At 45.4% G+C, this 27,762-nt stretch overlaps 1 protein-coding gene across 1 annotated transcript; it reads right to left on the reverse strand.

The window, feature by feature from the left end:
- Positions 1-10,950: 10,950 nt before the first annotated feature.
- Positions 10,951-24,796, reverse strand: Akap4 (A-kinase anchoring protein 4). Its single transcript, XM_041646168.1, has 6 exons — positions 24,770-24,796; positions 21,954-22,049; positions 16,652-16,702; positions 16,046-16,147; positions 11,614-13,722; positions 10,951-11,106 (listed from the first exon to the last, which is right to left on the reverse strand). Exons 1-6 carry the CDS (start codon positions 24,794-24,796, stop codon positions 10,951-10,953), a joined length of 2,541 nt encoding a protein of 846 aa, XP_041502102.1.
- Between the last annotated feature and the right edge of the window lie 2,966 nt (positions 24,797-27,762).

The following is a 27,762-nucleotide window of genomic DNA, read 5'->3' on the forward strand; positions in this document are numbered from 1 at the left end:
ATCTCTTGAGCACTTGAGAACAAATTCCACTTTTCGTAATTCCTTCAGTCCTGGGAGAAAATTACCCTGGGTTAGTCTTGTGACTCCCCTCTCAGAACTATGTGCTCAAGTTTTGAGGCTGTATATGCTGCAAAGTGTTGTCCTATAAATACCTGTCCGTGTAATCCACTCAAACCACCCGTTCCCACTGGCAGCTGCTGAGATCTTCCCAGGGGCCTGAGCAAGGGCTGCAGGGCCGGAAGCACAATGGTTTTTATCTTGTTTGTCTGTTCATTTTTTGTTTTTAACTTTTGCCTATTGTTCCAGCTTCCTAGAGTTCCCTTCCTCACCATCCTGAGAGTTTGCTGACTGCAAACTTGCCAGGACCAGGATAGCCAGGACCTATCCCTCTGGGACTTTCTCTCTCCCCCTGCTGCCGAGGAAATGTCTCGAGTCTGAGAATATTCTTTTCCCTGCATTTTTTTTTTTTTTTGCAGAATTTCCTTCCTTTACTTGCCAACTTTGCTTTTATTTCTCTGGGGCTAGAGAGGGCTGTTAGCAAAACTCATTAAGCACTGTTGGAAATGTCAGTTCTCCAATGTGTTAGAATACTGTGGAAGTCAAGAGGGCAGAAGTAGCTACCTGCTTGAGAGAAGTAACGGAGAACACACAAAGAGAAAAAGGACATAAATGTGTCATCGCTTACTACTTGTGCCAACACTTTGATAGAGTTTTGCAATGCTGATTAATATTGAACACGTATATATTAGACCTATTTTTAGATAGACATCCAGTATAAATAAGTATTTATGAGCCGTAAAAGACGTATAGAGGAGTCCAATCGAGAAATAACTCAAACGTCTAAGAGGGATGATATGAAATACACTGAAATGTTATATTTTAAAACAGTATGCAACAGCGTGATTGAGTTTTACAAACATTATGTTGAGCTAAGGAAAGTAGACACTCAAAATCACATATGATTCTCTCTATATACGAATTTTTTTAAATGGTAAAGTCCAGTTGTGGTGTTGGGACTCGTTTCCTTCCATCTCTCTCACATGGCTCAGAGAACCAAATATGGGAAGCCAGAGGAGTGAAATGTATGACGGAAACAACAACAACAACAAAAACAACAAAAATTAGGAGAGAATGGGCCACATGGAAAAGGGAAAGGGGAAGTGGGTGTCGAACTCAAAGCCACGGGCATGGCAGCTAGGTACCTTGCCCGGGCGCCACACACTCAGCTGGCAATAGGCGGGTGTCTAAACGACCTAATAAACATGCTGTGACGTATGTTACGGGTGCTCGCGAAGTCCGGACTTAGAACGTAGCTAGATCCACTTCCACAGACCCAAGATTCGGAACCGTTTTAAACCGCCCTCCTCGCCTGAACCCAGAGTTCTCAGAACCACAATAAACTGCCCTTTAACGGATGCAAACACTTAGAGAACCCCGCTAAAGAAAGGCTCGTGACCCAACTATGTTGCGTTGATCACGTGAGGAGTCAATTGTCTCTGCAAATCCATGTAATGTGCTTAGGCCCAGTACCTGACACATACTATACCTTCAGTAAATGTCGATATTCTGTAGATGTTCGGTGTCAGATCCTATGTGGAAGATAGCTGAGCGGACTGCAGAAACCACTCGGCCAATCCCTACTGGATATTTGGCGATTTGTAGCCATAGGGAAAATAGTTGCTGTAATCTTTTTTTAAAAAAATAATGATTTTATTTATTTTTATTTTGTGTGAATTGATGTTTTGCCTGCACATATTTTTTTGTGAGGGTGTCGGATTCCCTGTTACAGACAATTGTGAGCTGTCATGTGGGCACTGGGAATTGAATGAGTCCTCTGGAAGAACAGCCAGTTCTCGTAACCACTGAGTCCTAGCAGCTGTAATCCTGTGTATCCTTTATTAACTTTATTTTTGGCTGACATATTTGCATATATCTGCGATGAGGGGTGTATTTTAATTCATTGGGTCCGGGGAACAGAAAAGTTCAAAAAAAAAAAAAAACCTTCACCAAACGGGGAAGCAGAAAAGGAACTGGGAATCGAACCTAGGGTCTTTCTACACAGACGCCGAGGAGGCTGCCCCTAGGCTAGACCCCCAGCTGGTAGGTTAGAGTGTCAAACAACATAAAGAACCTAAAGCATACTGGTGACGTCAGCATTGATAATCCGTACCATTTCTACAGGGTCGGATAGTTAGCAATGGGCTGTTTATCTAAAAATAGAAGAAAGGTTTGAACGCGCTGATCTTACAGGTTCAAGACATACAATCTACTCAGCCGTCCATCCTTTCTCACTTCAGGCCTCCCCTTCACGGTTTCTAGGTCTCCATTCTGACTTCCAGGTCATTCATTGGATATTCATGACCTCTCCAAACCACTGTTAATTTTTTTTAAAGCAATTGTGACTGTAGCTCAGCATCTCTCTGTCTACAAAACTCTTTTTAAAAGTGCCAGTATCATAACTGGATGTGGTGGGGCATGCCTTTAGTCTTTTTTTATTTAAAAAATCTCTATATTCTTTTATTGCAATCATATTCATGACCAGTATCGACCTGCATTATTCCTTTGTGCCTGCTGTCATTAGTACTGGTGTCAGAAGAACAATCATCTCATAAATTAGTTGGGATGCTTTTCCTTCTTTGATATTTTCTGAAAGAAAATATTTATAATTGCTATTCAGCCTTTAGTCTTGGGAGGATCTCTGTGAACTCAAGGCCAGCCTGGTCTACAAATCGAGTTTCAGGATGGCTAGGACTGCACAGAGAAACTCCATCTTGAAAACAAAAAAAAAATGCTCTAGATTAAAGGGACACGAATAATAAATACAATACATAGATTTTGGATGGTCTAGAGGATAACAGCTATGAAATCTATTATTGAGATATTTAAGAGGATAGCATATAAATTGTATGTCCTTATTCCTAGAAAATAAACATTACATTGGGAACCATTATGATTTCTGCTCAAGTCTTAAAATAGGCCAGCAATTTTTTATATAATAATTTTTATTGATTCACAATATGCCATTTGTGTGCTAAATAAAGCAAGATGCAAAATATTAGAAGTTGAAGCTGGATGAATGGTTTGGTTATTCATTTTACTAGTCTTAAATTTTCTGTAGGATTTAGTTTCTTAAAAATAAAAAGGGGTAGTGAAACATTACTTGCAAAGAGCTTTCAAAATCCATGTGTACATGTTTCAGCCTGAATAGAGAGTTTTCTTGGAGTGGGGATGGCTGAGAGGATGCAATTATTTGTTCCAGGACTACAGGGAAGAAGCACAGCTAGGAGATCTTTGTCAGCTAGGGAGTAGGAGCATGAAGAAGAGCATTGATGAAACCAGATGGACAGAGGAAGATAGTTGTATAAAAGAGACTGAGAAGAATGGAAAAGCCAGAGGAGTAGGAATGAATCCTCAAGATCATACTTAGAGGAGGACAGAGAGATAACACAATAAATCTCTCCAGGTTAGAGGATGCTCAGGGAGAACTGGAACCAAGTGGCTTTAATAGTTCAGACGTGGACCGTTTATCTCTAGAGCAGTGGTTCTCAACCTTCCTAATACTGCAGCCTTTTTAGACAGTTCCTCATGTTGTGGTGACCCCCAATCCTAAAATTATTTTTGTTTCTATTTTGTGTCATTTTGCTACTGTTATGAATTGTACTGTAAATATCTTATATGCAGGATTTCCTGACATGCAACCCCCTAAAGGGGTCGTGATCCACAGGTTGAGAGCCGCTGCTCTAGACCTTTTCTCTGGGCACCTTCCCTCTGGCAGATGGTTTATGCTATAGGACTGGATAACAACGACACCTGCAATCTCTGAAAGAAAAGTTTCATTTTCCAAAGGCAAGGTAGCTCAAACCTCTAGTAGGTCAAGGGGGTTGCTTTTGTTTTATTCTCGTTGAGTTCAGGGGCAAGATTTAAATTTTCAAGAAAGTACTGTGTGAAACCACCCTAGGATCAGGAAAAATACATCCACTCCTCATCTGGACTTGAGTATGGAATCTGGACTGTTCCTGCCAGCTAGTAGCAGTGAGGATGGCAAATACACCCTAGGAGGCAAAGTGCAGCAACAGGGAAGGAAAAGAAAACCCTGCTATCCCCTTGACCAATGTGTCTGTCACATCTGACAGTTTCCTGGAAGACATCTCTGAGATGAGATAATGATTGTACCTACTTCATAGGGTTGCTGGAGAAATTAAACCATGTCACACTAGACTTAAAGAATGTCTGGCCCATAGTAAAAATCTATAAATATTATTACTGTCATTGTTGTATTGAAGCTTTAGTGGGCCATTTAGACAGTATTTTCAAACTTTTTTACTATGACTGCCTCTGTTGATCTTTGTAACACTTCCAGAGAGGTGTATATGAAGTATTTTGATTAGCATCTCACTTTTTGAAGCAGAGAACCGAACACCCAGCTATATAAGTGAGGTAGCTCAGGTTAACAGCAATTTTTCTGATTCACAACCCAGTGCTTATTTTCCCCACAATATTTCCAGGAAATGTTGAAATAGGTGGACCCTTTGCTACTGAATTACAACTGAATCACAATGATTTGCTAGGCACTGTAAGGGTCTTCCGAGTACAGCAGCGGGCAAGACATATGGGTTCTTTTGCTCCCAAAGTCAGCATACTAGTGTGAGGAGACAGTTAATAAACAACTAAATAATGATAATTAGAGTTCATGCGATTAAAAATAAAGCAGGGTGCTGTGGGTGGGATGATGCTGAAGTGAAGGAAGACTTTCGTGAGGCGAGAACGTTCATGACAAGGAGGAGCTGATCTGGAGACCTTCTCACCTCAGGTATCTAGGCTAAGATAAGGGAGAGAAGTTTTCATAAAGAGGAGCATCCCTGATCCTATTCTGGTCCACCGCAGACAAAAAGGAAAAACAAGGCAGAGGTCTACACATTAAAGGTGGCTCCGAGCCCAATCCGAGAGATGTGAGAGTAAAGCTTTCTGAAAAATTTCTCCCTTTCAGGTGAACAAAAAGGACTGGGAACAGGGAAGGCAATTGCTTTCCCTGTAAGTGTTTATTAAATTTAAGTATGTTTATGTATGTGCTGGGATTGAACCTAAACATTGTGCATCCTAAGCCACTGATCTAAGCTCCTAGCTCCTAACACACTTTAAATCAACCGTTTAGAGATGTTAGACTAAAATTCTATCATTTAATCTATCTATCAATCTATCTATCTATCTATCTATCTATCTATCTATCTATCTATCTATCTATCTATCTATCATTTATCTATATATCTATCATCTATCTACTATCTAGCTACCATCGATCTATCTACCTATCTATCTATATCTACCATCATCTATCATCTATCTATCATCTATAAATCTACTATCTATTATCTATCTATACCTATATATTGGGAATTTACCGTATTAAAGTAACTAGAATATTTCTATCACCCTACAATATTATATTGCCTTGTGCCTTTTGAAGTCACTTCCGGTACAGAATATGACTCAATTTGTGTCTGTCTGATGATATTTCATACTTAGATTAGGGGTGTGGTGTATGGGCCAGAAGGACATACAGGAGATATCAGGAGATATATGTGATGGCAGCTTACCTTCCCTGAAGCCTGGTGTAGTGGCACATAACCTATAATTCTATCACCCAGAGTCTGGAACCAGGAGGGTGGCGATTTCAAGACCAGCATGGGCTACCTAATGAGACCCTGTTTCAACAAGCAAGGGACTAAAGAGCTTCTCCAGCACGGAGTTACTATTAATCAATACCTTGGGATATATAAGATTATCCTCTAAATTGAAATTGGCATCACGTAAAGTCTAGAAATTTGAATTAGAGAGCATTAAGTTAGCATTATATAAAGTCTATGTGTTGAATTAGAAGCCTTTGTCAAACTGACAATCCCTAAGATCTGCACTGTTGTGTTAGAGAGTGTTTCTTGACCAACTCAGGAGCACGGTTTGTTTTTACTCATTCGTTCTTTAGTTTTGATTTATTTTCCTGTGCATGTTTTATAACAGTGAGTCTCAACTCATGGGTCTCGACCCCCTTGGCCAATCTCTATCTCCAAAAATATGTACATTCTGATTCATATCAGTAGCAAAACTACAGTTAGGAAGTAGCAGCAGAAATACTTTTATATTTGGAGGTCACCACAACACTGTATTTAAGGGTCCCAGCATTAGGAAGGTCAGAACCACTGATCTACAGGCTTTTGTTCCTTAATAAGCATAGACTAATAGGAAGTCAGCGTATTTTAAGAACATAGAATTTGACCTGAGGTAAATGTGTATTTCTCATCTCACTCCCACTTACTGGCAGACCTTGAGAAAGGCGGTTGGATCCACACCTATGATTCCTCTTCCATAAAAATGTAGTAAAGCACCCGGTGCCTGGAACACCTCTAAAAACCAAGAGTCTATTCTAACTATTGGAAAGGCCTTTGATTTTTTTTTCTCTAGCTGGGTGACTAGATCATTTTAGATTTATTTGGTGCTCTGACACCTCAGCGTACTGCAGCAGAGAGCTACTACGTTGAGTTGGTGGTCAATTCTTGCAGGTTGCCAATGTCTTCTCTCACGTCCATTTGCAAACCTCTTTGGGGTTTTGCTTTCATGGATATACCAAAATGTCTTTTGCAATAATGGCAGTTTAACTGAACATTTTTCCTTACTCATTTTTTTTTTCCTTCTGGCATTACTGGAACTACGTAAAGGGAGAATTGTAACAACAACAATAGATTTCTTTTGTGTGTGTGTGTGTGTGTGTGATGCATGCTGTGTATGAACAACTTATAGGGGTCAATTCTCCCTTTCCACCGCGTGGGTTCTGGGGACTGCTAACAAACAACTTCACCTGCTGAGCCATCTCCCTGGCCCAGATTTCTGTTTTTAGCAAGAAATTATCTAAGAGCTTTTGTTGGGGGAAGATGTCTACCTATCAAGCCAGAAAGAAAGTGCTGCCTCGCCCACCACTCCTTGCTTTTTAAGGTTTAAGTGAAATAAGTTTCATTTTCTTTTCTTTTTTTAAGTTTCACAAGCTTTCTGCCTTGCTTCAAATTTCCCCTTATTAAACTTGTCTGATGTGGATTTTTTTCCTTCCTAAGTTCTTTAGGCATGTCCTTTATTGTCCTTTTTTTGTACTGATACAGGCTTTTCTGGCAACACGGTTTCTTGTCTTGGTCAACTCCTGTAATGTATTAGTCTCACAAATGAATTTTTAACAGTGTTTCCTCACTATTATGGTGTGGCTGCTCTTTTGTATTACAACGTCGTGGCTTTTTGTTCACTGTGTGGGTTTTGGCATTATTTTAAAATGTCATTCAATTTTATTTCTCTTTGTCCTGCAACTGGAGATAACTATCTTGAAGTGATCAGGACGCTCTCGCCTTGCTGCTTAGCTTTCTTGGTGCTAGACATTGCTACGCAGGGCTGCTGGGGTAGAAAGACATCAATGGTCTTATCCAGTGATGGATTTTGCATACTCAGTCCTGACCTGCAAAGCAAGATATGTCCACCGGTACAATAGTAGCAAGATTGTTTATGGGAGTATTAACCACTATCACTATCTTGGTTAGATTTAAGGCCTGCTTCTGTAAACATACTCGGAAATGGTGAATAAGGAAGACAGACGCTAGAAAAGAATGTATTTGTATTGTTTTTCTAAATGTTCATGCTGTTAAACTGCTTTTTGAATATTTATGTTTATATCCATAGATTTGTGCTATTATCAGCCTTGGTCATAGAAACTTATTGCTGTGGGTAGTGGGTAATCGGGACTCTTAACCGCTGAAGTACTGAGAATAAGCAACTCCAAGTGCTCAGAAGTGGAACAGCTGTACCAACCCTCCCGCCAAAGACAACACAGAGGGGGAAGCATGGGAGAATGAACGGAAGGGGAGGTAGAAGAGTGGAAGAGCTGGAGGATGTGGAGGGGTGCTGAGGGATACTGCTTGCTGGGTGTAACTTGACCGTTGAACATGTGAGCTCAGAGGAGCTGTGGTTACCTACGTAACACCTGCATGCCCTACTTCTGAGGAACTATTGGCAGTTGGTAGCTGCTGAGGAAGAGAGAGTCACCTTTTCTTTGGGGAGATGATCATTGTGAGGTTGCTTGTGCCCCCAGTGGATGACTCCATGTCTACATGTGAGCAGTATGAACTGGACTCAGTGGGTTATAAAAAAGTGGCCATGAAGTTGGAAAGGAGATGTGTTGTAGGGAGTGCCTGGGGTGTGAATGGAGGGCTGGGGATGGATATGACCAAGATAGGTTGCGTACCGTGAATGGAATATATCTTGCTAGCTCAGTTTTTGATGCAGACAAGCACCTACCTCTTTTGCTCAGCACCGTGCAACTACGGTCCTGTCATAACCTCCTAGAGAAGTTTCACTCATGACTTCCTTTTGAAATGGAGGTCTTATTTTAGAGAGGCTGAAACTGTTAGGGGCCGTCAAGAAGATTGTACTTCCTGCCAGGAGAGGATCCTGTTCCCCTGCCTTGCTTCCTTTTCCAGCTAACACAGCGCTCTCAGGTCAGCATAAGCCTTGAGCTTTTCCAGCTGCTCCTATGGAGCGTGGCCACGTTGCTATTGGGATGCTTAGGACCACGTCTCATTTACAGAGGTCAAAGGTTAGGGCCTCACTCTCCAGGAATAAACCCTGAGGACTCTTGAGATCTTCCAGACTGCTGTCAGGGCTCTTATAGCCCAAAGCATTCCTTTCTCTGCTGGGATCTGTCAGTTGGGTCTGGAAAAGATCAAATTTCCTCACCCCAAATTTACCTATTAACCACATACAGTTCCTGGAGAAAGTCTGGAGGGAAGACTTGGTCTCATAATCCTCAGATGTCAAAACTGAAGTTCCCTTAGAGAGGACCTGGCCCGGTCCTCCTCATTTAACAGGCTATGTAACTTCCTTTGCTCCGCTTCCACATTTCAAGGAATCCCCAAGGCTGCCTTATAATATAAATCAGGAGCAAGTTAAGAGCCAAGTTAATCAGGAAAGCAAGCTATCATGGGACCCGGCTGTGCTTGCAAAGGCCTGAGTCATTATAAACGCAGCCTTGGTCTCAGGAGTTGTTTATCAAGGATTTTCTTCAAGGGCAAAAAGTGATCTGTGCTGACTCAACTACAGAGCTTTACACAGGGCTGGGTAAGCCTGGGAAATGTTCATTCAGTTTCATCCTGGTAGCTCTGGGCCTTTGAAAGGAGCAGATTGAAGGAGGCCTGCCTGTCTTGCCTTCTGGCTGGCCCCAGATAGTGTGGAGGGAAGGCAATCTTGGCCCCTGTCCCTTGCCCCTTACCTGCCTCTTACCTGATTCCTATGCTGATTGTTCTTGTGTTCAGTGCTGAAACGAAGAAAACACTCCAAATTTTGTTTGGGCAGGCTTTGGGAAGTGTGGATTTCTTCACGCCTTTACATGTATAACAAAATCTACCAGGTGTAACTCATTGTCACACCTGTTCCTCCAGATTAGCCCCCAAAGAGTGTGCATATGCTTTGTGCCTACATTTTACAGACGAAGGCTCCAAGACCACATTCTATGCCACACCCAGCACCTCCAGAGGGACAGAGCACTCCCTGAGTATATAGTAATCGAGTTAACGGAGGCCACAGAGTTGAGACTACTGTCTTGCTTTGGCCTGCAATTGATTCCAGTCTGATTGATTCCCGGGAAATGTAGAATTTGTAGGACCTTAGTGCCTGGGCCCAATGGAGACTTTAAAACACTGTAATACTGTAGCAGAGGGGCAATTTCCCATCTTTTAACTTCATATTCTTGGAATATTTTCTCAGATTAGTGAACAATAAGGAAGTATGATCAACTGAAAGGGTTGAGAATCAGATCTCAGCATTTAGCCATGTGTAGGGAACTCGTGTGTGTGTTTGTGCATGTCCGTATGTGTCTCTGTGTGTGCCTATGTATGTGTCTGTGTCTTTGTGGGTGTCATGTATGTCTCTATGTCTGTGTGTGTACCCGTGTGCATGTGTGTGTATGTGTGTTTATTTTTTATTGATTTTTATTGAGCTCTACATTTTTCTCTGTTCCCCTCCTTTCTTCTCCCTTCCCCTTCAACCCTCTTCCAAAGTCCCCATGTTCCCAATTTACTCAGGAGATCTTGTCTTTTTCTACTTCCCATGTAGATTAGATCTATGTAAGTCTCTCTTAGTGTCTTCATTGTTGTCTAAGTTCTCTGGGATTATGGTTTGTGAGCTGGTTTCTTTGCTTTCTGTTTAAAAACCACTTATGAGTGAGTATATGTGATAATTGTCTTTCTGTGTCTGGGTTACCTTACTCAAAATGATGTTTTCTAGATCCATCCATTTGCCTGCAAAATTCAAGATAGTGTTATTTTTTTCTGCTGTGTAGTACTCCATTGTGTAAATGTACCACATTTTCCTTACCCATTCTTCGGTCAAAGGGCAGTTAGGTTGTTTCCAGGCTATGACAAACAAGTGCATTTATTTTAAACAAGTGTCTCTTTACACTCTTACCAAAGTCTAAGAAAGACGTATGCCTGGGGTTAGAAGGGGAACTATCTAGCTGAGCTTGCTATTCTAACAGAAACAAGGTCATAGATGGTAGACTTCTCAGTAGACTGTAAATGGAGTTTTTGGTAAAACAGACCACATAGGGACTTTGTGTCTTGGGTGCTCAGAAAATAGCCCAGAGTGGTATCTGGACCCAAATCTAACACTCTCACCAGCCATGGGAAAGGAACCCATTTCCCCTCCCTTCCCTCCAATATATCAGATCAAGAAAACTGCCTTTTTAATTTTTTTTATTCATGTTGCCCAGGGAGGGCACCCAGTATTTTCACAGTGCAACTGCGCAGATGTATTGGTAAAAGTGATCACAGTTGTGCAGTCACCAGCCTGATGGTGAGGGTGGCTCCAGCTGGGGTGGGATTGCTGCCGGGGAGAGGACGAAGGAGGGGAGTTGAAGGAGTTCTCAGCTTACAGGTTAGCGAGAAGCCAGTCCAGCAGTTGCTTCCTGGCCATGTTGCCCACGGCTTCATCCAGTTGTCGTTCCTTGGCGAACTTCATGACCTCCTGAAGAAGGTCTCCGACACTGTACCCCTTCTCTGCTGCCTTGGCCGAAACTTCAGGGAGCTGTGGAGAGAGCAGTGTTGGCTTGAGTAATCGGATCCTTTTCAGAACGAGGAGCCGCTAGGAAAAGTGAACTGCCATCTCCATGTGCCTGTCTACTGGGTTAAAGTCAGAACTGTAGGCTGCTAACATGCCTATTCCTTTTACTTAAGCCTTCTGAAAAGAAGCTGTGTTTACTGAGTACTTTTCCCCAGGTCACAGACCCTCAAGTTAGTCTGTGCAGATTTCTAGGTCTACGGCTGGGGTTGCCATTACTCTCCATCCCTATGGATGGATGCAAGGAGAATTTCATGTTTTTATTTCAGCTCCTGTACTGAAAATGATATAACTATGTGATTTCTCTGCAATCTATCTAATGTGGGAACTGCAATAGTGTGTGTGTGTGTGTGTGTGTGTGTGTGTGTGTGTGTGTGTGTGTGTGTGATAGAGAATGTGGTTATGTATTAATGCTATCCTGCTCACATCCACCCATTCTACCTTTAATTTGTTAGGCTTTAATGCATTTCTTACCTTCTCTAGTTGTCCATCATCGTCCCCCATGAAGTAGAGCATGGGCACGTTAAACTGAGAGGCTGCAATCCACTGCAGGACAGCCTGCAGCTGCTTCTGCAAGTTACTTGTAGAGCACTGATTGTTGACGATGACTTCAGGGCCAGGAGCATCTTGATACTGGGACATGGCACCTTCACGGCCACATCTGGAGCTACTAGCTGCCAGGGCTGCTTGTTCTTCCAGCTCAGCCAGGGCTGCTCCATTGTTGCTGTACTTTGCCATAATCAGGCATAGCTTCATCACGGATTCTACCAATTGGTCTATAAACTGGCGGTTCATTTGCTTCATCCCACTGATGAAGTCCAGTTCTGAATTGTCTGGGCATTGATCTTCAGGTCTCTTGCACACGGGAGCTGCTTTGTTTGGTCTAGGCTCAGGGCAACGCTTCTCATTTTCAGGTAGCTCGTCACAGTTGAAAGGGCTCTCGCTAAGCAGTTTCTGAATCAGTGACAGAACCATGTTTGACATATCCAGCTTCTGCGAATCCAGTTGACTTTCCTTCCCACATGCGGATGGTCCAGGAGCACCACGGCTTTCAAAATGCTTCATTGAGAGTGATTTAGCGCTCTGGCCACTTCCGCACTTCTCATACTGTGTACTTTGTTGGGACATATATCCCATGGAGGAACCAGGGCTGTCTTCCTCACAAACATCTTTGCCCTTGGCTTGTTGGGTCAGATGGTACTGAATCAGCATGAGGGCAGAGACAATCAGATCTTTGGCCAGTGAATCTGTGGAAGGACTGATCTTTTCTCTCTTCTCGTCTTTATTGGCACAGACTTTGTTAGGCACCCTGACTGGGTTGCCTTGCTTCTGGTTCCACATAGTGAGGCTCTCTTTGAGGATATGCTCACTGACCTTCTCAGCGCTTGTCAGTGACTTGCAGCATGGATCTGCTTTTGCTTTGCATTTATCTTTTCCTTTCATCTCGGCTTTCATCGCTGAGAATTCAAGGCTCTGATTCTTGCATTTCGGATCATGAGTTCCGGCTTTTAAGGTTGCATACGCCAGACTCTGAGATTTAGTCTCCTTCTTCTCACCAAGAAGAGCGCTGACCAGACGCTTTAGCATGGCCTCCATGATGTCTGCGGCATTTTGTTTGCCATGATTGAAAAGGTTCCTTTTGACAGCAGAAACAAAGTCCGAGTCTGTCATCAGGACTCCTGTGATGTTATGCAAGTTCTTCATGCAGGAATCAATCAGATCAGACACAATTTCCTTGGTGTGCTTTAAGAGTACCCTCTTCAGGACCACACAAGCTGGAATTGGCTTCCCGCAGCTGTGCACTTTCAAAGTTTTCATAACAGAGACCATCATGTCAGATGCCACCTGATTTGCATAAACCATGAGCCCCTTGCTGATGGAATCTGCAAATTCTTTGCTATCTTTTGGGCACATCTGCTTCTCTCCACACTTGTTCTTGTTCGATAATTCACTATAGAGAAAGGTTTTCCGGCCACCATCCCTGCATTCCTCGCCATTTCCGCGCATTTCTGCTGAGGTCAGCTCTACAGCTTCATGGGCCATCTCAGAAGCAATCTTGCTAACAGCACTTCGGGGGCTGGTTTTCCCCTTTTCTGGACATGCATAAATTGAATGATGGAGGCACTTGTTTCCACCTTCCAATTTGTCCTTGATTTCCTTTCGGGCCATTTGAATCACCAGAGATGACAATCGGTTGACATAGAAGGAAAGATCGTCCATAGAGCACTCTCCATCTGGGGTGGCAACTGACCTCTGATTGCTAGGAGATTTGGCCGCAGGGTTTGAGGGACTTTGGTTATTGTTGATGTTTTTGGATGCCGCCATTTCTAGGCGTAGGTTTTGAGATCCTTGGTTCAAAAGATCCATGTTTAGTTGATCAGCATACACACTGTAGCAGTTCTCGGAGGGTATTTTGTGATATTCGCCCTCTAGGTCTCCTACTTTATGTTTACAGCTAGAGGCTGAGGGGCTTAATGCATGTTGGAAACCCAAGGCATACTTCTGGAGATCATTGAGGAGCCAATTGAGGACACTTATGGGATCGGAGGGAGCTTGTTTGAAAAGACACACAGATCCCTCCGTCTAGAAAAAGAAGAACACCTTTCCATAAGTGTTTGAAGAGTTTGGGTAGGCTACTTCCGCCTTTTTATTTTCTTATTAGAAGACATAGCTTCTAAGTAATAGATTAGAGATTTGGCTTACTTTATTAGCGTCTAATATCCATTAATAAACATTCAAACACATAGCAACAGAAGCTCAGAGTTAGTATATATGCTTGTAGACTTAACTATTTGTAAGTGTTGCCAATGTGTTTGTCAATTTCATATGCATATGTATGTATTATACATGTCTACTGTGTAAGCCAACACAAGCATGCATTTCGTACATACTAGCAAATGGAAAAATACACTTGTGTATAGCAGTATGTCTGGATGTTAAGATGTTCCTGTCAATTTTAATAATATACTCACTACTATGAATTGTTTAATCATAAATTTGTGTTTTAAGTAATAACAATTTTATTGTTTAAAATAACAATTCCATGTCATTACATTGATTATTATTTTATTCTACAATTAGTTTATTCTACATTTATGAGATGTTTGAATGTATTGTGAATAACATAAATAGGTATATAATTACAATTGTGTCAATGTATCAAAGTATCAAACAAGTGCGTTAGTGAATATGTGTTACTTTATGTATATATGTCTGTATGGTCAGTCATGATTGTGTATGCACATAGGTCTTTCCATATGCATTTATAAATGTATATGTCAATATCTGAATTTGTTAGGGCTATTTGTGTTCTGATCAAGGTTTTATAAGTGTTAATATGTGCATATATTTTGTGTGTATTAATGTAAATGTGGGTGTTTATTTTATTTTATTTTTTTGTTTTGTTTTTCGAGACAGGGTTTCTGGTGTTTATGCTTCCCACATGTGGGTATGTCAGTACATCTGCCCACATGTCTTTGTATATGTTAAGTCTATGTAAAGGTCAGTCAGTATATTTAGCAATGCATGTATGTGTTTATGTGACTTGTAGCTAGTCATGTGTGTATCTTTGTTTGTATAAATTACTTTAAATATATTAGCTAGATATAAATGTTTTGATGTCATATTTGTTTATATTATTAAATATATAACTTGTGATTGTTTATGTTTATATAAATGTATATGCACAACTTTAATTTATTAATTAAGAAATACCTTGCTCTTTGCCTCTCTTTTGCCTCCTCTTATTTTACTAAATCCATGGAAATTTGTCATAAAGCCATATTTTTCGAAAATAGGTTTAAGTTATGATCAAGGTGATGAGTACTGTGTGCAGGAAGCCTGGGCTGCTCTATTAAAAAGAAACCCTAGGTATAAGCCATACCATTATTTTTTCTTTTTAAAATTATTTTTGTTTTTATTTCATGTGTATGTATATTTTGTCTGCATGTAAATCTGTACCACTTACATATGTAATGCCTGTGGAGGCCAGGCAAGTTTGTCAGATGCCCTGAAACTGGAGCTGCAGCAGCACATGGGTGCTGGGAATTGAACCTGGGTTCTCTAGAAGAGCTGCCAGTGCTCTTCGCCTCTGAGGCATCTCTCCAGCCCCAAGCCATGCCTTTTAAAGAGTATATGATGGAATTGGCCACCCCCGAATAATTCCCAGAACTTTGAAGAGTGTTCTTTAAGTTGTTTTACTTCTTTCAGGGCTACTGGCCTCATTTCAAATTTGTCTGAAATCATAAATGATGTTTTGCATATGACATATGAGTCTAGAGACGGGGAACAGAAAGCCTTTGACTTCTTTGAATTAAAGCCAAATATTCTTTCCATTACCAGTCACCCAGGCTTGTAGGAATGTGTTTCGGTACCCTCTCAGAACCACGAGCCTGACATGTAATTCAAAATACATAAAAACAAATGAATTTGGGGTGTGAACATAGTCTGCAAGTCTCATTGCTTCTAATTTGAACCTTTTCAGCAGCTTGTGTATGTTAGCCCCTAGGTACTCGAATTCTTGGTTGTGTGTTTTCTCTGTTTTTTATCTTTATTCTTTACTGAATGGTGGGCAATATGAGACACATGAGTGTAGTACAATCAGCAAGGTTGAGATTATGTGTACATCTTTCTTAGAACAAGGAGAGCAAGGTTATGCTTGGAGTAGATACCTTCAAGTTAAAGGGGGGTATTCTGAACCTTTGTGTTTAACGAAAACCCATTAAAAATACCTGCATGTGGAATTACCATGGCCCTGAACTTAGTCCTGTGTTTTCTAGAATGTCATGTGTTCCAGGGTGGTGGTCCCCCTGGACAACCATTTCCTTACTGTCTGTGACCCAGAGTCTTCAGACTTAATATTGGGCACTAGAAATTAGGAGTGATGGAACCTTAGAGGCTAAGTCACCTTAGACTGGTCTTGCTTTTCGGTGTCCTTGATCACAATAATCTCTTTTTCTGCTAGATTCTCCAGATCTAATTCGCCTTCAGACCTGGAACCAGCAGCACCCTGTGGAATTAAAAAGTGAGATTTTTATTAAAAACTTGAGTTTTGAGATTTCTCCAAGCTGCTCCACCCCTTAGGCTACAAGTTCATAGCCTGAAGGTCATGTCTCCCATCATCTATTCGTTTCTCCAGAAGAGGCAGGGTTTCAATGCTACACATTTTGAAGAATTAGGCAAGTTATTTCCCCAAATTGCTGATTTGTCCTCTGATGACCCTCAAGACTATCAGTCTCAAGAGCCATCTGTTACTTACCACCTTTGAACAGATTATGTGTACCCGTGCTTTTATTTAGCCCAACCACTGCTGTGACTTCTAAAATGAAATTCATTATCAAGAGTAACAATAAATTCAGAAGCAGATACCCTGGACCTTCCCCCTGAATCCCTTCCCCCTGAATCCCTTCCCCCTTTCCTCCCCTTTGCCTCTCCCTTGCCCTTCATCATACTTCACAGAAAAGCCTTCTCACTCAGTTTTCACCCTCTTCGACTTTGAACGGGAAATACCCACCTTGGAATCTTTATCTTCAACATTCAGGGTGGACACGTCCACAAAGCATATCTGCACAACATTAGGAGGGCAAATTTAGACAAGTTCCAGAGGAAGGGTCACAATTTCTGTCTTGGAGATGATACTGGCACTTACCTCATGAAATTCTTGTGAAAATTAACTGATAGTATATGTACATTTTAAGAGTGGTCCAAAAGAAAATATCCATGAATATTGATTCTAAAAACCTGAGATGACATGGCCCAACTGGCACAAGTGAAAAGGCTGATTTTGTACCAAAATTTGAATTCCCCTAACTTCAAATTTAGTCATTTTCTGTTACCTCAGTCTTTCTCAAGATGTGCTATTTTACTGTTAGCAAACATTATGGCTTAAGCAGTATTAGGTAAAAAAAAAAAAAGAAAAAATAGTATTAGGTAATTGAAGCTGGTTACTAGGCAGCCATCACTCCTCCCCTCCTCTTAGGCTCCTCTCATTCTTAGGCCCCTCTTTCCTCTTAGCCTTCTCGCCTCTTAGGCCCCTCCTTTCTTAGGTCTCTTCTTCCTCTTAGGTCCCTCCCACCTCAGGCCCTCCCTCTCTTCAGTCCCTCCCTGTTAGGCTCCTCCCATTAAGCCCCTCCAATCTGAGGCTCCCCTTCTTGGGCTCCTTCCTTTTAGGCTCCTCCCTCCCCCTATGCTCCTCCCCTCTCAGGTCCCTCCCCATGGGCACCTCCATTTCAGGCCCCTCCCTCTCTTCAGCTCCTCTCAGGCTTTTCCCCTTAGGCCCTTCTCCTCTGAGGCTCCCCCCTCTTGGGCTCCTCCCTATTAGGTCCTTCCCTCTCTTAAGCCCTCACTTCTTAGACTCCTCCCCTTATATCCCTCCTCTCTAGGTTCCTCCTTTTTGGCTCCTTCCATTAGGGCCCCCTCCTCACAGGCCCCTCCCTCCTCTTAGGCCCCTCCCATTTAGGCTCTGCCCCTCAAGCCCCTCCCCTTTTGGACTCCTCCCTCTTAGGCCCCTCTCTCCTCTCAGGCCCCTCCCACTTAGGCTCTGCTCCTTAGGCTCCTCTCTTGGACCCTTCTTAGGTTTCCTCCCTCCTCTCAGGCCCCTCTCACTTAGGTTCCACTCTTTAGGTCCCTCCCACTTAGGCTCCACCACTTGGAACCCCTCTCCTCTTGGCCTCCTCTCTCTTAGGCCCCTCCCACTTAGGCTCCATCCCTTAGGCCTCTCCCCTTTGGATGCCTCCCTCTTAGGCCCCTCCCTCCTCTCAGGCTCCTCCCATTTAGGTTCCACCTTTAGGCCCCTCCCACTTAGGCTTCTCCCTTTAGGCCCCTCGCCTTTGGAAGCCTCCTTCTTAGTCCCCTCCCTCCTCTCAGGCCCCTCCCACTTAGGTTCCACCCTTTAGGACCCTCCTACTTAGGCCCCACCCCTTCAGGCCCCTCCCATTTGGATGCCTCCCTCTTAGGTCCCTTCCTCCTCTCAGGCCCCTCCCACTTAGGTTCCATCCTTTAGGACACTCCCACTTAGGTTCCACCCCTTGGACCCCCTCTCCTCTTGGGCTTTTCCATCTTAGGCCCCTCCCACTGAGGTTCCACCTTTTAGGCACCTCCCACTTAGACTCCACCCCCTTTGCCCCTCCCCTTTTGGACTCCTCCTCTTAGTCCACTTCCTCCTCTTAGGCCCCTCCTACTTAGGTTCCACCCTTTAGACCCCTCCCACTTAGGCTCCACCTCTTGAGCCCCCTCTCCTCTTGGGCTCCGCCATCTTAGGCTCCTCCCACTTAGGCTCTGCCCTTAGGTCCCCACTCCCCTTGGTCTCCCTCTCTCTTGACCCTCCCTCCTCTCAGGTCCCTCCCACCTCTTAGATCTCCCCACTTAGGCTCTGCCCCTTTGGCTTCTCCCCTTTTGGGTTCCTCCCCCTTAGGCCACTCTTTCCTTTTGAGCTCCTCCCTTAGGCCCCTCCCACTTAGGCTCCACCCATTAGGCCCTCTTCTCCTTTTGGGCCCTTCCCTTTTAGGCCCCTCCCTCCTCTTTGTCCCCTCCCACTTAGGCTCCATCCCTTGATACCCTCTCCTCTTGGGCTCCTCCCTCTTAGGCCCCTCCCACTTAGGATCTGCCCTTAGGTTCCCTCTCCCCTTGGTCACCCTCTCTGAGGCCTCTCACTACTCTCAGGCCCCTCCCTCCTCCAAGGTCCCCCCACTTAGGCTCTGCCCCTTTGGCCCTTCCCTTCGTGGGCTCCTCCCCAATAGGGCCTCTCACTCCTCTAAGGCCCCACCCTACTCTCAGGCCCCTCCCACTTTGACTCTACCCCTTAGGCCCTTCTCTTGGTCTCCTCCCTCTTAGGCCCCTCCTTCCTCTCAGGCCCCTCCCACTTATGTTCTACCCTTTAGATCCCTTCCACTTGGACCCCCTCTCCTCTTGGCCTCCTCCCGCTTAGGCCCCTCCCACCTAGGCCCCACACCTTAGGTCCCCTTTCTCTTGGGCTCCACCCTTTTAGGCCCCTCCCACTTAGGCCCCCTTTTGACTCCTCCCTCTTAGGCCCCCTCCCTTCTCTCAGGCCCCTCCCACTTAGGTTCTACCATTTAGGACCCTGCCACTTAGGCTCCTCCCATTAGGCCCCTCCCCTTTGGACACCTCCCTCTTAGGCCCCTCCCTCCTCTCCGGCCCCTCCCACTTAGGTTCCATCCTTTAGGACCCTCCCACTTAGGCCCTGCCCCTTCAGGCCCCTCCCATTTAGATGCCTCCCTCTTCGCCCCTCCCTCCTCTCAGGCCCCTCTCACCTGGTTTCCACACTTTAGACCCCTCCCACTTAGGTTTTACCCCTTGGACACCCCTCTCCTCTTGAGCTCCTCCCTCTTGGGCCCCTCCCACCTAGGCCCCACCCCTTAGGTCCCCTTTCTCTTGGGCTCCTCCCTATTAGACCCCCCTCCCACTTAGGTCCCTCCTCTTTTGACTCCTCCCTCTTAGGCCCCTCCCTTCTCTCAGGCCCCTCCCACTTAGGTTCTACCCTTTAGGACCTCCCACTTAGGCTCCTCCCATTAGGCCCCTCCCCTTTGGACACCTCCCTCTTAGGCCCCTCCCTCCTCTCCGGCCCCTCCCACTTAGGTTCCATCTTTAGGACCCTCCCACTTAGGCCCTGCCCCCTCAGGCCCCTCCCATTTAGATGCCTCCCTCTTAGGCCCCGCCCTCCTCTCAGGCCCCTCCCACTCATGTTCTACCCTTTAGAACCCTCCCACTTAGGTGCCACCACTTGGACCCCCTTTCCTCTTGGCCTCCTCCCTCTTAGGCCCCACCCCTTAGGCCCCCTTTCTCTTGGGCTCCACCCTTTTAGGCCCCTCCCACCTAGGCCCCACCCCTTAGGTCCCCTTTCTCTTGGGCTCCACCCTTTTAGGCCCCTCCCACTTAGGTCCCCTCCCTTTTGACTCCTCCCTCTTAGGCCCCTCCCTTCTCTCAGGCCCCTCCCACTTAGGTTCCACTCTTTAGGACCCTCCCACCTAGGCCCTGCCCCCTCAGGCCCCTCCCATTTACATGCCTCCCTCTTTACCCCTCCCTCCTCTCAGGCCCCTCCCACCTGGTTTCCACCCTTTAGAACCTTCCCACTTAGGTTTTACCCCTTGGACTCCCCTCTCCTCTTGGGCTCCTCCCTCTTAGGCCCCTCCCACCTAGGCTCCACCCCTTAGGTCCCCTTTCTCTTGGGCTCCTCCCTATTAGGCCCCCTCCCACTTAGGTCCCTCCCCTTTTGACTCCTCCCTCTTAGGCCCCTCCCTTCTCTCAGGCCCCTCCCACTTAGGTTCTACCCTTTAGGACCCTCCCACTTAGGCTCCCCCCTTAGGCCCCTCCCCTTTGGACACCTCCCTCTTAGGCCCCTCCCTCCTCTCAGGCCCCTCCCACTTAGGTTCCATCCTTTAGGACCCTCCCACTTAGGCCCTGCCCCCTCAGGCCCCTCCCATTTAGATGCCTCCCTCTTTGCCCCTCCCTCCTCTCAGGCTCCTCCCACCTGGTTTCTACCCTTTAGAACCCTCCCACTTAGGTTTCACCCCTTGGACCTCCCTCTCCTCTTGGGCTCCTCCCTCTTAGGCCCCTCCCACTTAGGCTCTGCCCTTAGGTCCCCTCTCCTGTTGGTCTCCCTCTCTCAGGCCCCTCCCACCTCTCAGGCCCCTCCCTCCTCTTCGATCTCCCCTCTTAGGCTCTGCCCCTTTGACTTCTCCCCTCTTGGGCTCCTCCCCCTTGGGCCACTCTCTTATTTTGGGCTCCTCCCTCTTAGGTCCCTCTCACTTAGGCTCTACCTCTGTAGCCCCCCTCCTCTTGACTCTTCCCTCTTAGGCCCCTCCCACTTAGGCTCTGCCCCTTAGGCCTCTCCCCTCTTGGCCTCCTCTCTGAGGCCTCTCACTCCTCTCAGGCCCCTCCCTCCTCCTAGGTACCCCCACTTAGGCTCTGCCGCTTTGGCCCCTCCTCTCTTGGGCTCCTCCTCAATAAGCCCCCTCACTCCTCTTGGGCTCCTCCCTACTCAGGCCCCTCCCACTTAGGCCTTACCCCCTAAGGCCCCTCCCATTTGGATGCCTCCCTCTTAGGCCCCGCCCTCCTAGGCCCCTCCCACATAGGTTCCACCCTTTAGAACCCTCCCACTTAGGCTCCACCCTCTAGGCGCCCCCTTTGGATGCCTCCCTCTTAAGCCCCTCCCTCCTCTCAGGCCCCTCCCACTTATGCTCCACCCTTTAAGCCCCTCCCACTTAGGCTCTGCCCCCTTGGCCACTCCCCTTTGGCCTCCTCCCTCTCAGGCCCCTTCCACTTAGGTTCCACCTTTTATGACCCTCCCACTTAGGCTCCACCCCTAGCCCCTTCCCCTTAGATTCCACCCTCTAGGCCCCTCCCACTTAGGCTTCGCCCCTTGAACCACCTCCCTCGTAGGCCCCTCCCTCCTCTCAGGCCCTCTCACTTAGGTGCCACCCTTTAGAACCCTCCCACTTAGGCTCCACCCCTTGGACCTCCTCCCTCTTCCGCTCATCCACTTAGACTCTACCCCTTTGGTCTTTCCCCTCTGGGCTCCTCCCTCTTAGGCCCCTCCCCTCTTAGGCCCCTCCCTCTCTTAGGCTCCTCCCCTCTTAGGTCCTCCTCCCTCCCCACTTCTCCCCCTCTCTCCAGTTGACTTATATCACTCCTCACTCTGCCCCTCCTCTGATTCACCCCTGTGTGATGTATACTTGTTCTGGACCCTGCAAGCCCTTACTGTGCTCAGGTGCTTAGAGAAGCCACATATCAGCTTCCATGAGTTTATCTTGGGCTCCAGTATATACCCATATACTCCTTGAAGTCAGTTTGTATCTTACCACTTTTCGGTCTTGATCTTGTTGTCCTTTTGGGCTGTAAAGATCTACCTTGCACACGCCCCTGCGGCTGTGTAACCAGTCAATATCGTCAGACATCTTTAGGAAGAAGCAAAAGAATGTGAAATTCTTATATGTGGTTTATAAAATGAAGTCAATTTAAACAAAACTCCTGGGGGTGGGGAGACTGATCCCATTTGCTTCATAGAGATTCAAGCTAAGAATCACAGAGAAGAAAGGATGTGAACGTGGGGAATGGTGCTGAAATTTTTAAGGCACAGGATCAATAACTTTTGTCAAAATATGTGGTACTAAGTATCGTGATCCATGGTAATATCACGTTGACATAAGACACCAACAGGAAAAGTGGTGCATGAGGAAGCAAATTTAAGTTTAGAGACTAGGGGTTATATGTTGTAATCTATGTCTACCCAACTGAATGAGAGTTTTGGTGTCTGGGACTTATCTTTTCTCCAGAATTTAGTGAGATAAATTTCTTCTCCTAAGTATTAGAGGGCTGTGAAATTCATTTTTACACATATAAAAATTTATTTTCTTCTTCAGTTTACTAGATTATTAGGTCTTTCCTTTTCCCTCTAGCTCTTCAAACTAGTCTCACATTCTGTTCTTTCCCTCTGTCTCCTCTTTCTTTCCCTCCTCCTGGCTCTCCTCTTCTACCTTCCTCCCCACTTCTTGCTCTGGTCTCCCTCCATGCTCCTGCCTCCCTCCTATTCTCCCCTCCCCCTTCTCCCTCCTCCTTCTCTTCTCTGTCTTCCCCCATCTCCCTCCTGCCTCCTTTCCTCATCCATCCACCCTCCCTCCTTCTGCCTCTCTTGTCCTCCTTCATTTCCCTCCCTTCCTCCCTCCCCCACTTCATCTTTCCATCCTAACTCCATTCCCTGTCCCTTGTTCCTCCCTCTTTCCCTCCTTTGAAATTCTCTCCCTCCCTCCTATCCTCACTCCTCCCTTCCCATTACTCATCATTATCCCTAGTCCCTCTCCTCCTCTCCACTTCCTCCCTCTCTCCTTCATCTCTTGCTTTTCTTCCCTCCAGTTCCCTCTCTCCTGCCCCTATCTTTCCGTTTCCCCCTCTCTTTCCATTCTCCCTCCCCTTCTTTCTCTCCTTCACCCTCCATCTCTCTCCCTTCCTCCTTCTTCCCATTCTCCCCTCCCTCCTTTCTTCCTCTGAACATTCTCTGTACTTCCTTCCTCCTCCTTCCTTCCATTCTCCCTCCTCCCTCTCTATCTCTCCTCCCTCCACTCCCTCCTCCCTCCCTTTATTCCCCATCCTCCACTCCCTCCTCCCTCCCTTTATTCCCCATCCTCCCTCCCTCCTCCCTCTCTTCAGCTCTCCTCCCTCTCTCCATCCCTCCTCTCTCCTCTCCATCTTTCCCTTCCTCTTCTCTTCCCTCCCTTTATTCTCTATCCTTCCTTCCTCTCCTCTGCTTCATCCCCTTTCCCTCCCCTCTCTCCCCCTTACCCCTCCTTCCCCATCCTCCTTCCCTCCCACCTCCCTTCCTTTACTCTGTATCCTCCTTGGTTCCCCCTCTCTTCAACCTTCCTCTCTCCCCTTCCTCCTGTTCCCTCTCTATTTTCTCCTCCCTCCCTTCCCCATTCTCTGTGCCTTTCCACTCCTTTCTCCATCTAACCTACTTCCTCTAACTCCCTCCCTCCTCTATTTTCCTTCCTCTCTCAGGCCTCTTTCCCCTTCTCTCCCTTTTCTGCCCTCTTGCCTCCCTCCTTCCTTCTCCCCATCTACAACTCTCCCTCTTCCATCTCCCTTCCTTTCCTCCCTCTTCTTTCTCCCTCCCTCTTTTCCTATCCTCTTTCCTCCTTCTCTTCTTTCCCCATCTTTCCTTCCTCCCTCTTTCTCCCTGTGTCCCTTGACCTCTTTTTTAGTACAAGTTATCATCTAGTGACAATCTTCTTATAAAGTACTTACTTTGATCGCTTCCCTAGAGATTTGGGAATGTTCCAATTAAGAAACTCTACAAACCTTTGAAAAGCTCTTAGAAAAGGACTTCCTGTACCCTCAGAGAGAGGGTTTCTTTTCTGAAGAGCTAGTGAATAAGTACTAGCTTCAAAAAAGCCAGAGGCTAAGAGATCCCTTATGAGATTTGGATCTTACAAAATTTGTAAAAGATAAAAGGTATAAACTCAGTACCTTGATGATGGAGTTCTTTTGGACCTTTGGCTGGATATGTGCCACCCAGAAGGGAGATGTGCCCCTTTAGATGGAAGTGGGCAGTGCCAAGTTCTTAGGCACTTGCAGCTGCCTGCCACCCCGGTCAGCTGTTGGACCAGACTGATGGCTCTGGCTGGCTCTGGCCCTGGGGTATGCTGAGGGGGCTTTGTTGGGTCACAATACCCAGTATGTTGCAACCTGAGCAAAGGCATGGCACACCCAGAAAGCTTAGTAACCATTTCATATCCAAAGTATGCTAACCTGCCTGCTGTAGGCCACATTTTCACTATGTCTTGTTGGGCACATGTGTTTCATAATATTTTACACAGTTCACAGCCTCTCAGTATCAAGCATCCCATTCCTTTCCCTACTAGACTTTGAGAATAATTTACACATACAGAACTGCTCCCAGGCTTTGGAAATGAAAGTTTTCCCAGTTCAGTGTACCTCTCTTTGGATTTCTCACTACAGTACCAGAGTTATATAGCAAGAAATCTGTAGATTTGTGTTGAAAGAGAGGAATTTTAACCAAAATCACTCTTAGTTATCCCAAATAAAATGAAGAGTAAAAACTCAAGGCTGTTTTAGATACTAACAAGACACCTCCTATTCTAGCCAAAAAGGAAGCTTCTACCTTTACAGTTCCGAAGTAGGCAATCATTTGGGACGGGTGGGTGGTTCTTTTCTGGAGAATTTGGATGCTGCGATGACTCTTCCAGTCTGCCTCAAGATGGTATGGCTTGCCTCAACCCTCCATACTCTCCTAAAGCCTTACTTGCCAGCTGGTACTAGAACTTCAATTTCATGACATCACTGTTTCTATAGAGAACAATGGCAGTATAAAATGATGGCCTTTATTCTTAGGATTCTACTAACTCTAAGAGGTCCAGGAAACTTTGATATTCACGTTTATATCTTCAAACCATGAAAAACACTTAAGCACCACTTACTGTTCCCCATTCTGGCCAGGGTTTCATTGCTGGCTACAGTATGTTTAGAGAATTAACCATTATCCATTAAGATACCTCCTGTTTAAACCAGTTTAAAAATATTAGCACCCACCAAAGTGCTCTCTTGTGTGTCCAAATCATACTTTATATTAATTTGTCCTTTCTCCATGTGTCCCTTATTTCACCAATTGAATGTGAATCCACTTAATGTCATTTGAGATGCTCCCCTAGATAGTAGAGTTACCTATTGCAGTCGTGTCTTCACTTTTTTCTTATTGCATGATTTTTTTTTCCCTGAAAAGAATCAAGCAAAGTTCTATTTAGTGCAGAGAGGGCACCCATGACAGATTAGGGAAATGATCTCACCAAAGTCTAGTTCAGTGAACCAATGAGTTTATTGGGGTTACATTTAGGAGCATAGATGAGAGGTTGCGTGCAGGAACAGAGATGGCTGCTTAGTGGCAGTTGTGTCGCCAGGAAGCTTACCACAGCATGTAACATGACGAGTGGGCATTGTGTTCCTGGAGCACCCTGAACAAAATTTGCAGATATTTTGGACAGCTGGACAGTACCCTCTCCTCAGAAATTGTGTCCCGGGTTTTCAATCTTGGGGGTGGGGTGGGTGTCCCTATAAATCTTGGAACTTGCGTGGGATTTCCTGAGGCTTCTAAATTTTGTTAGCATCCTGACTCATAGGCACTTCCCTCCAAGAAGGTGTGTTTCAATGCGGTGAAAAGAGATGTGCACTGGTCAGTTTGGTTCTCTGACTTTTACATTTGTCACACCCTCTCCTGTGGTGCTTTCTGAGCCTTGGAGAGGGCGATGGAGATGTCTGATGCCATTTGTTCATGTTTGTCTGAGCACTGGACACTATTTCACAGCAACACTCACTTCCATCTCAGGAATGTGACTGGTTATGAGTGTCTGTAAGACACAGCCTATTTCAAAACAAATAACTTTCTTTCTATGACAGACTAAACCTGACAGTAATAGTAATATTATAGTACCTGGAAGTAGCTTTTTAAAAACCTATATGTAGCTGGGTGGTGGTGGCGCACGCCTTTAATCCCAGCACTCAGGTGGCAGGGGCAGGCAAATCTCTGTGAGTTCAAGGCCAACCTGGTCTACAAGAGCTAGTTCCAGGACAGACTCCAATGCTACAGAGAAACCCTGTCTCGAAACAAAACAAAACAAAAACCTACACGGTATCTTTGTTTAACATCAACTGATGTTTTCATTGTCCTTCCAAATGTTTCTATAGATATATAAGACACTCAAGAGTTACTAACATTTAAGGAAACATTTTTACAAAGGGTGATTAGGATAGCTAAAGGCCCAAGATGATGGGCCGCTAAAAGTACGTACCAGTCAGAACTGGGCAGTTAGGAATGTACAGAAAGGAACTGTTTAAAATGTCAGATACAGCAGAAAATGCTCCCATACTGGTTAGATTTGAACAGCTTGAAACAAACCTAGACATATCTGGGAAAAGAAGGCTTGGTCAAGGTATTGCCTCCATCAGATCGACCAAGAGGCCTGTCTTAGTTCTTGTTCTATTGCTGTGAAAAGGCACCATGGCCAAGGCAGCTTCGAAAGGAAAACATTTCATTGGGAGCTTGCTTTCAGGTTTTTTTTTTTTTTATTTTTAGGTTGCTCTGCAGTTTTTTGCTTTTATTTTATTTCTTTGATTACTTAAAAAAAAATACCAATCCAAATTCTCACTCCCTCCCCTTTTCCACTCCCCTTCCTATCCCTCCACAAACACTCCCACCCACCCCCTCAAATCCTAAGAGAAGGCCATGCACCCTGCCCTGTGGAAAGTCCAAGGCCCTCCCTACTACATCTAGGTTGAGCAAGGTTTACATCCAAAGAGAATAGGATCCCAAAAAGCCAGTGCATGCAGTAGAGACACATCCCAGTGTCACTATCAGTGGCCCCTCAGTCTGCCCCAAATGTCAACCACATTCAGAGGGCCTTGGTTGTTCCCATGATCGTTCACTCCCAGTCCAGTTGGAGTTGATGAGCTCCCATTAGCTCAGGCACATTGTCTCAGTGGCTGACCCCCTCATGGTCTTGACTTCCTTGCTCATACTCTGACTCCTTCCACTCTTCAACTGGACCTTGGGAAATCAGTCTAGTGCTCTGATTTTCAGTTTTACAGGGTTTCTTTTGTCTGTCATGGTGGAGAGTATGGCAGCAGACATGGTGCCTGAGTGGCAGCTGTAAGTTTACATTTTATCAGCAAGTTGGAGGCGGGGGTGGCCAGAGTACAGCAAAGGAACAAAAGAGGGACGGGGAGGGAAAGAGAAACTGGCATTGGCATTTGAAACCTCAAGCCCAGCCCTAGTGATACACCACCTCCAACAAAGCCACACCTCCTAAGCCTTCCCAACAGTCCACCAAATATTCAAATACATGAGCCTATGTGGGCAGTGTTTATTCAAACCTCCACAATAAGTCCATAATTTTAATGTTTTTCTTGGTTAATAATTGATGAGGGAGGGCCTAGCCTACCACCGCTTGTTCCACTTCTGGGTAGGAGGTCTTGGGAAAAGCAAAAAATGTAGCTGAACATGAGCCCAGGAAGAAAGCCAATAATCAGTATTCTTTCTGATTCAGTTCATGCCTCCAGGTTCCTGACTTGGCTTTTTTCGACGAAGGGCTATGTTGGGATGTA

This window comes from Microtus oregoni, unplaced genomic scaffold (assembly GCF_018167655.1).
Source record: "Microtus oregoni isolate MIOR12 unplaced genomic scaffold, Mior012 000121F_001, whole genome shotgun sequence".
Taxonomy (NCBI): Eukaryota; Metazoa; Chordata; class Mammalia; order Rodentia; family Cricetidae; genus Microtus; species Microtus oregoni.

What these genes read in the sequence shown, in the direction of transcription:
- Akap4 (XM_041646168.1), bottom strand. Translation starts at nt 24,796, where the DNA reads ATGATTGCCTACTTCGGAACTGTAAAG. An exon ending in TTGAAGATAAAGATTCCAAG is followed by an intron (nt 16,148 to 16,651) that starts GTGGGTATTTCC and finishes TTAATTCCACAG; the next exon opens with GGTGCTGCTGGTTCCAGGTC. An exon ending in AAAAGCAAGACCAGTCTAAG is followed by an intron (nt 13,723 to 16,045) that starts GTGACTTAGCCT and finishes TTCTTTTTCTAG; the next exon opens with ACGGAGGGATCTGTGTGTCT.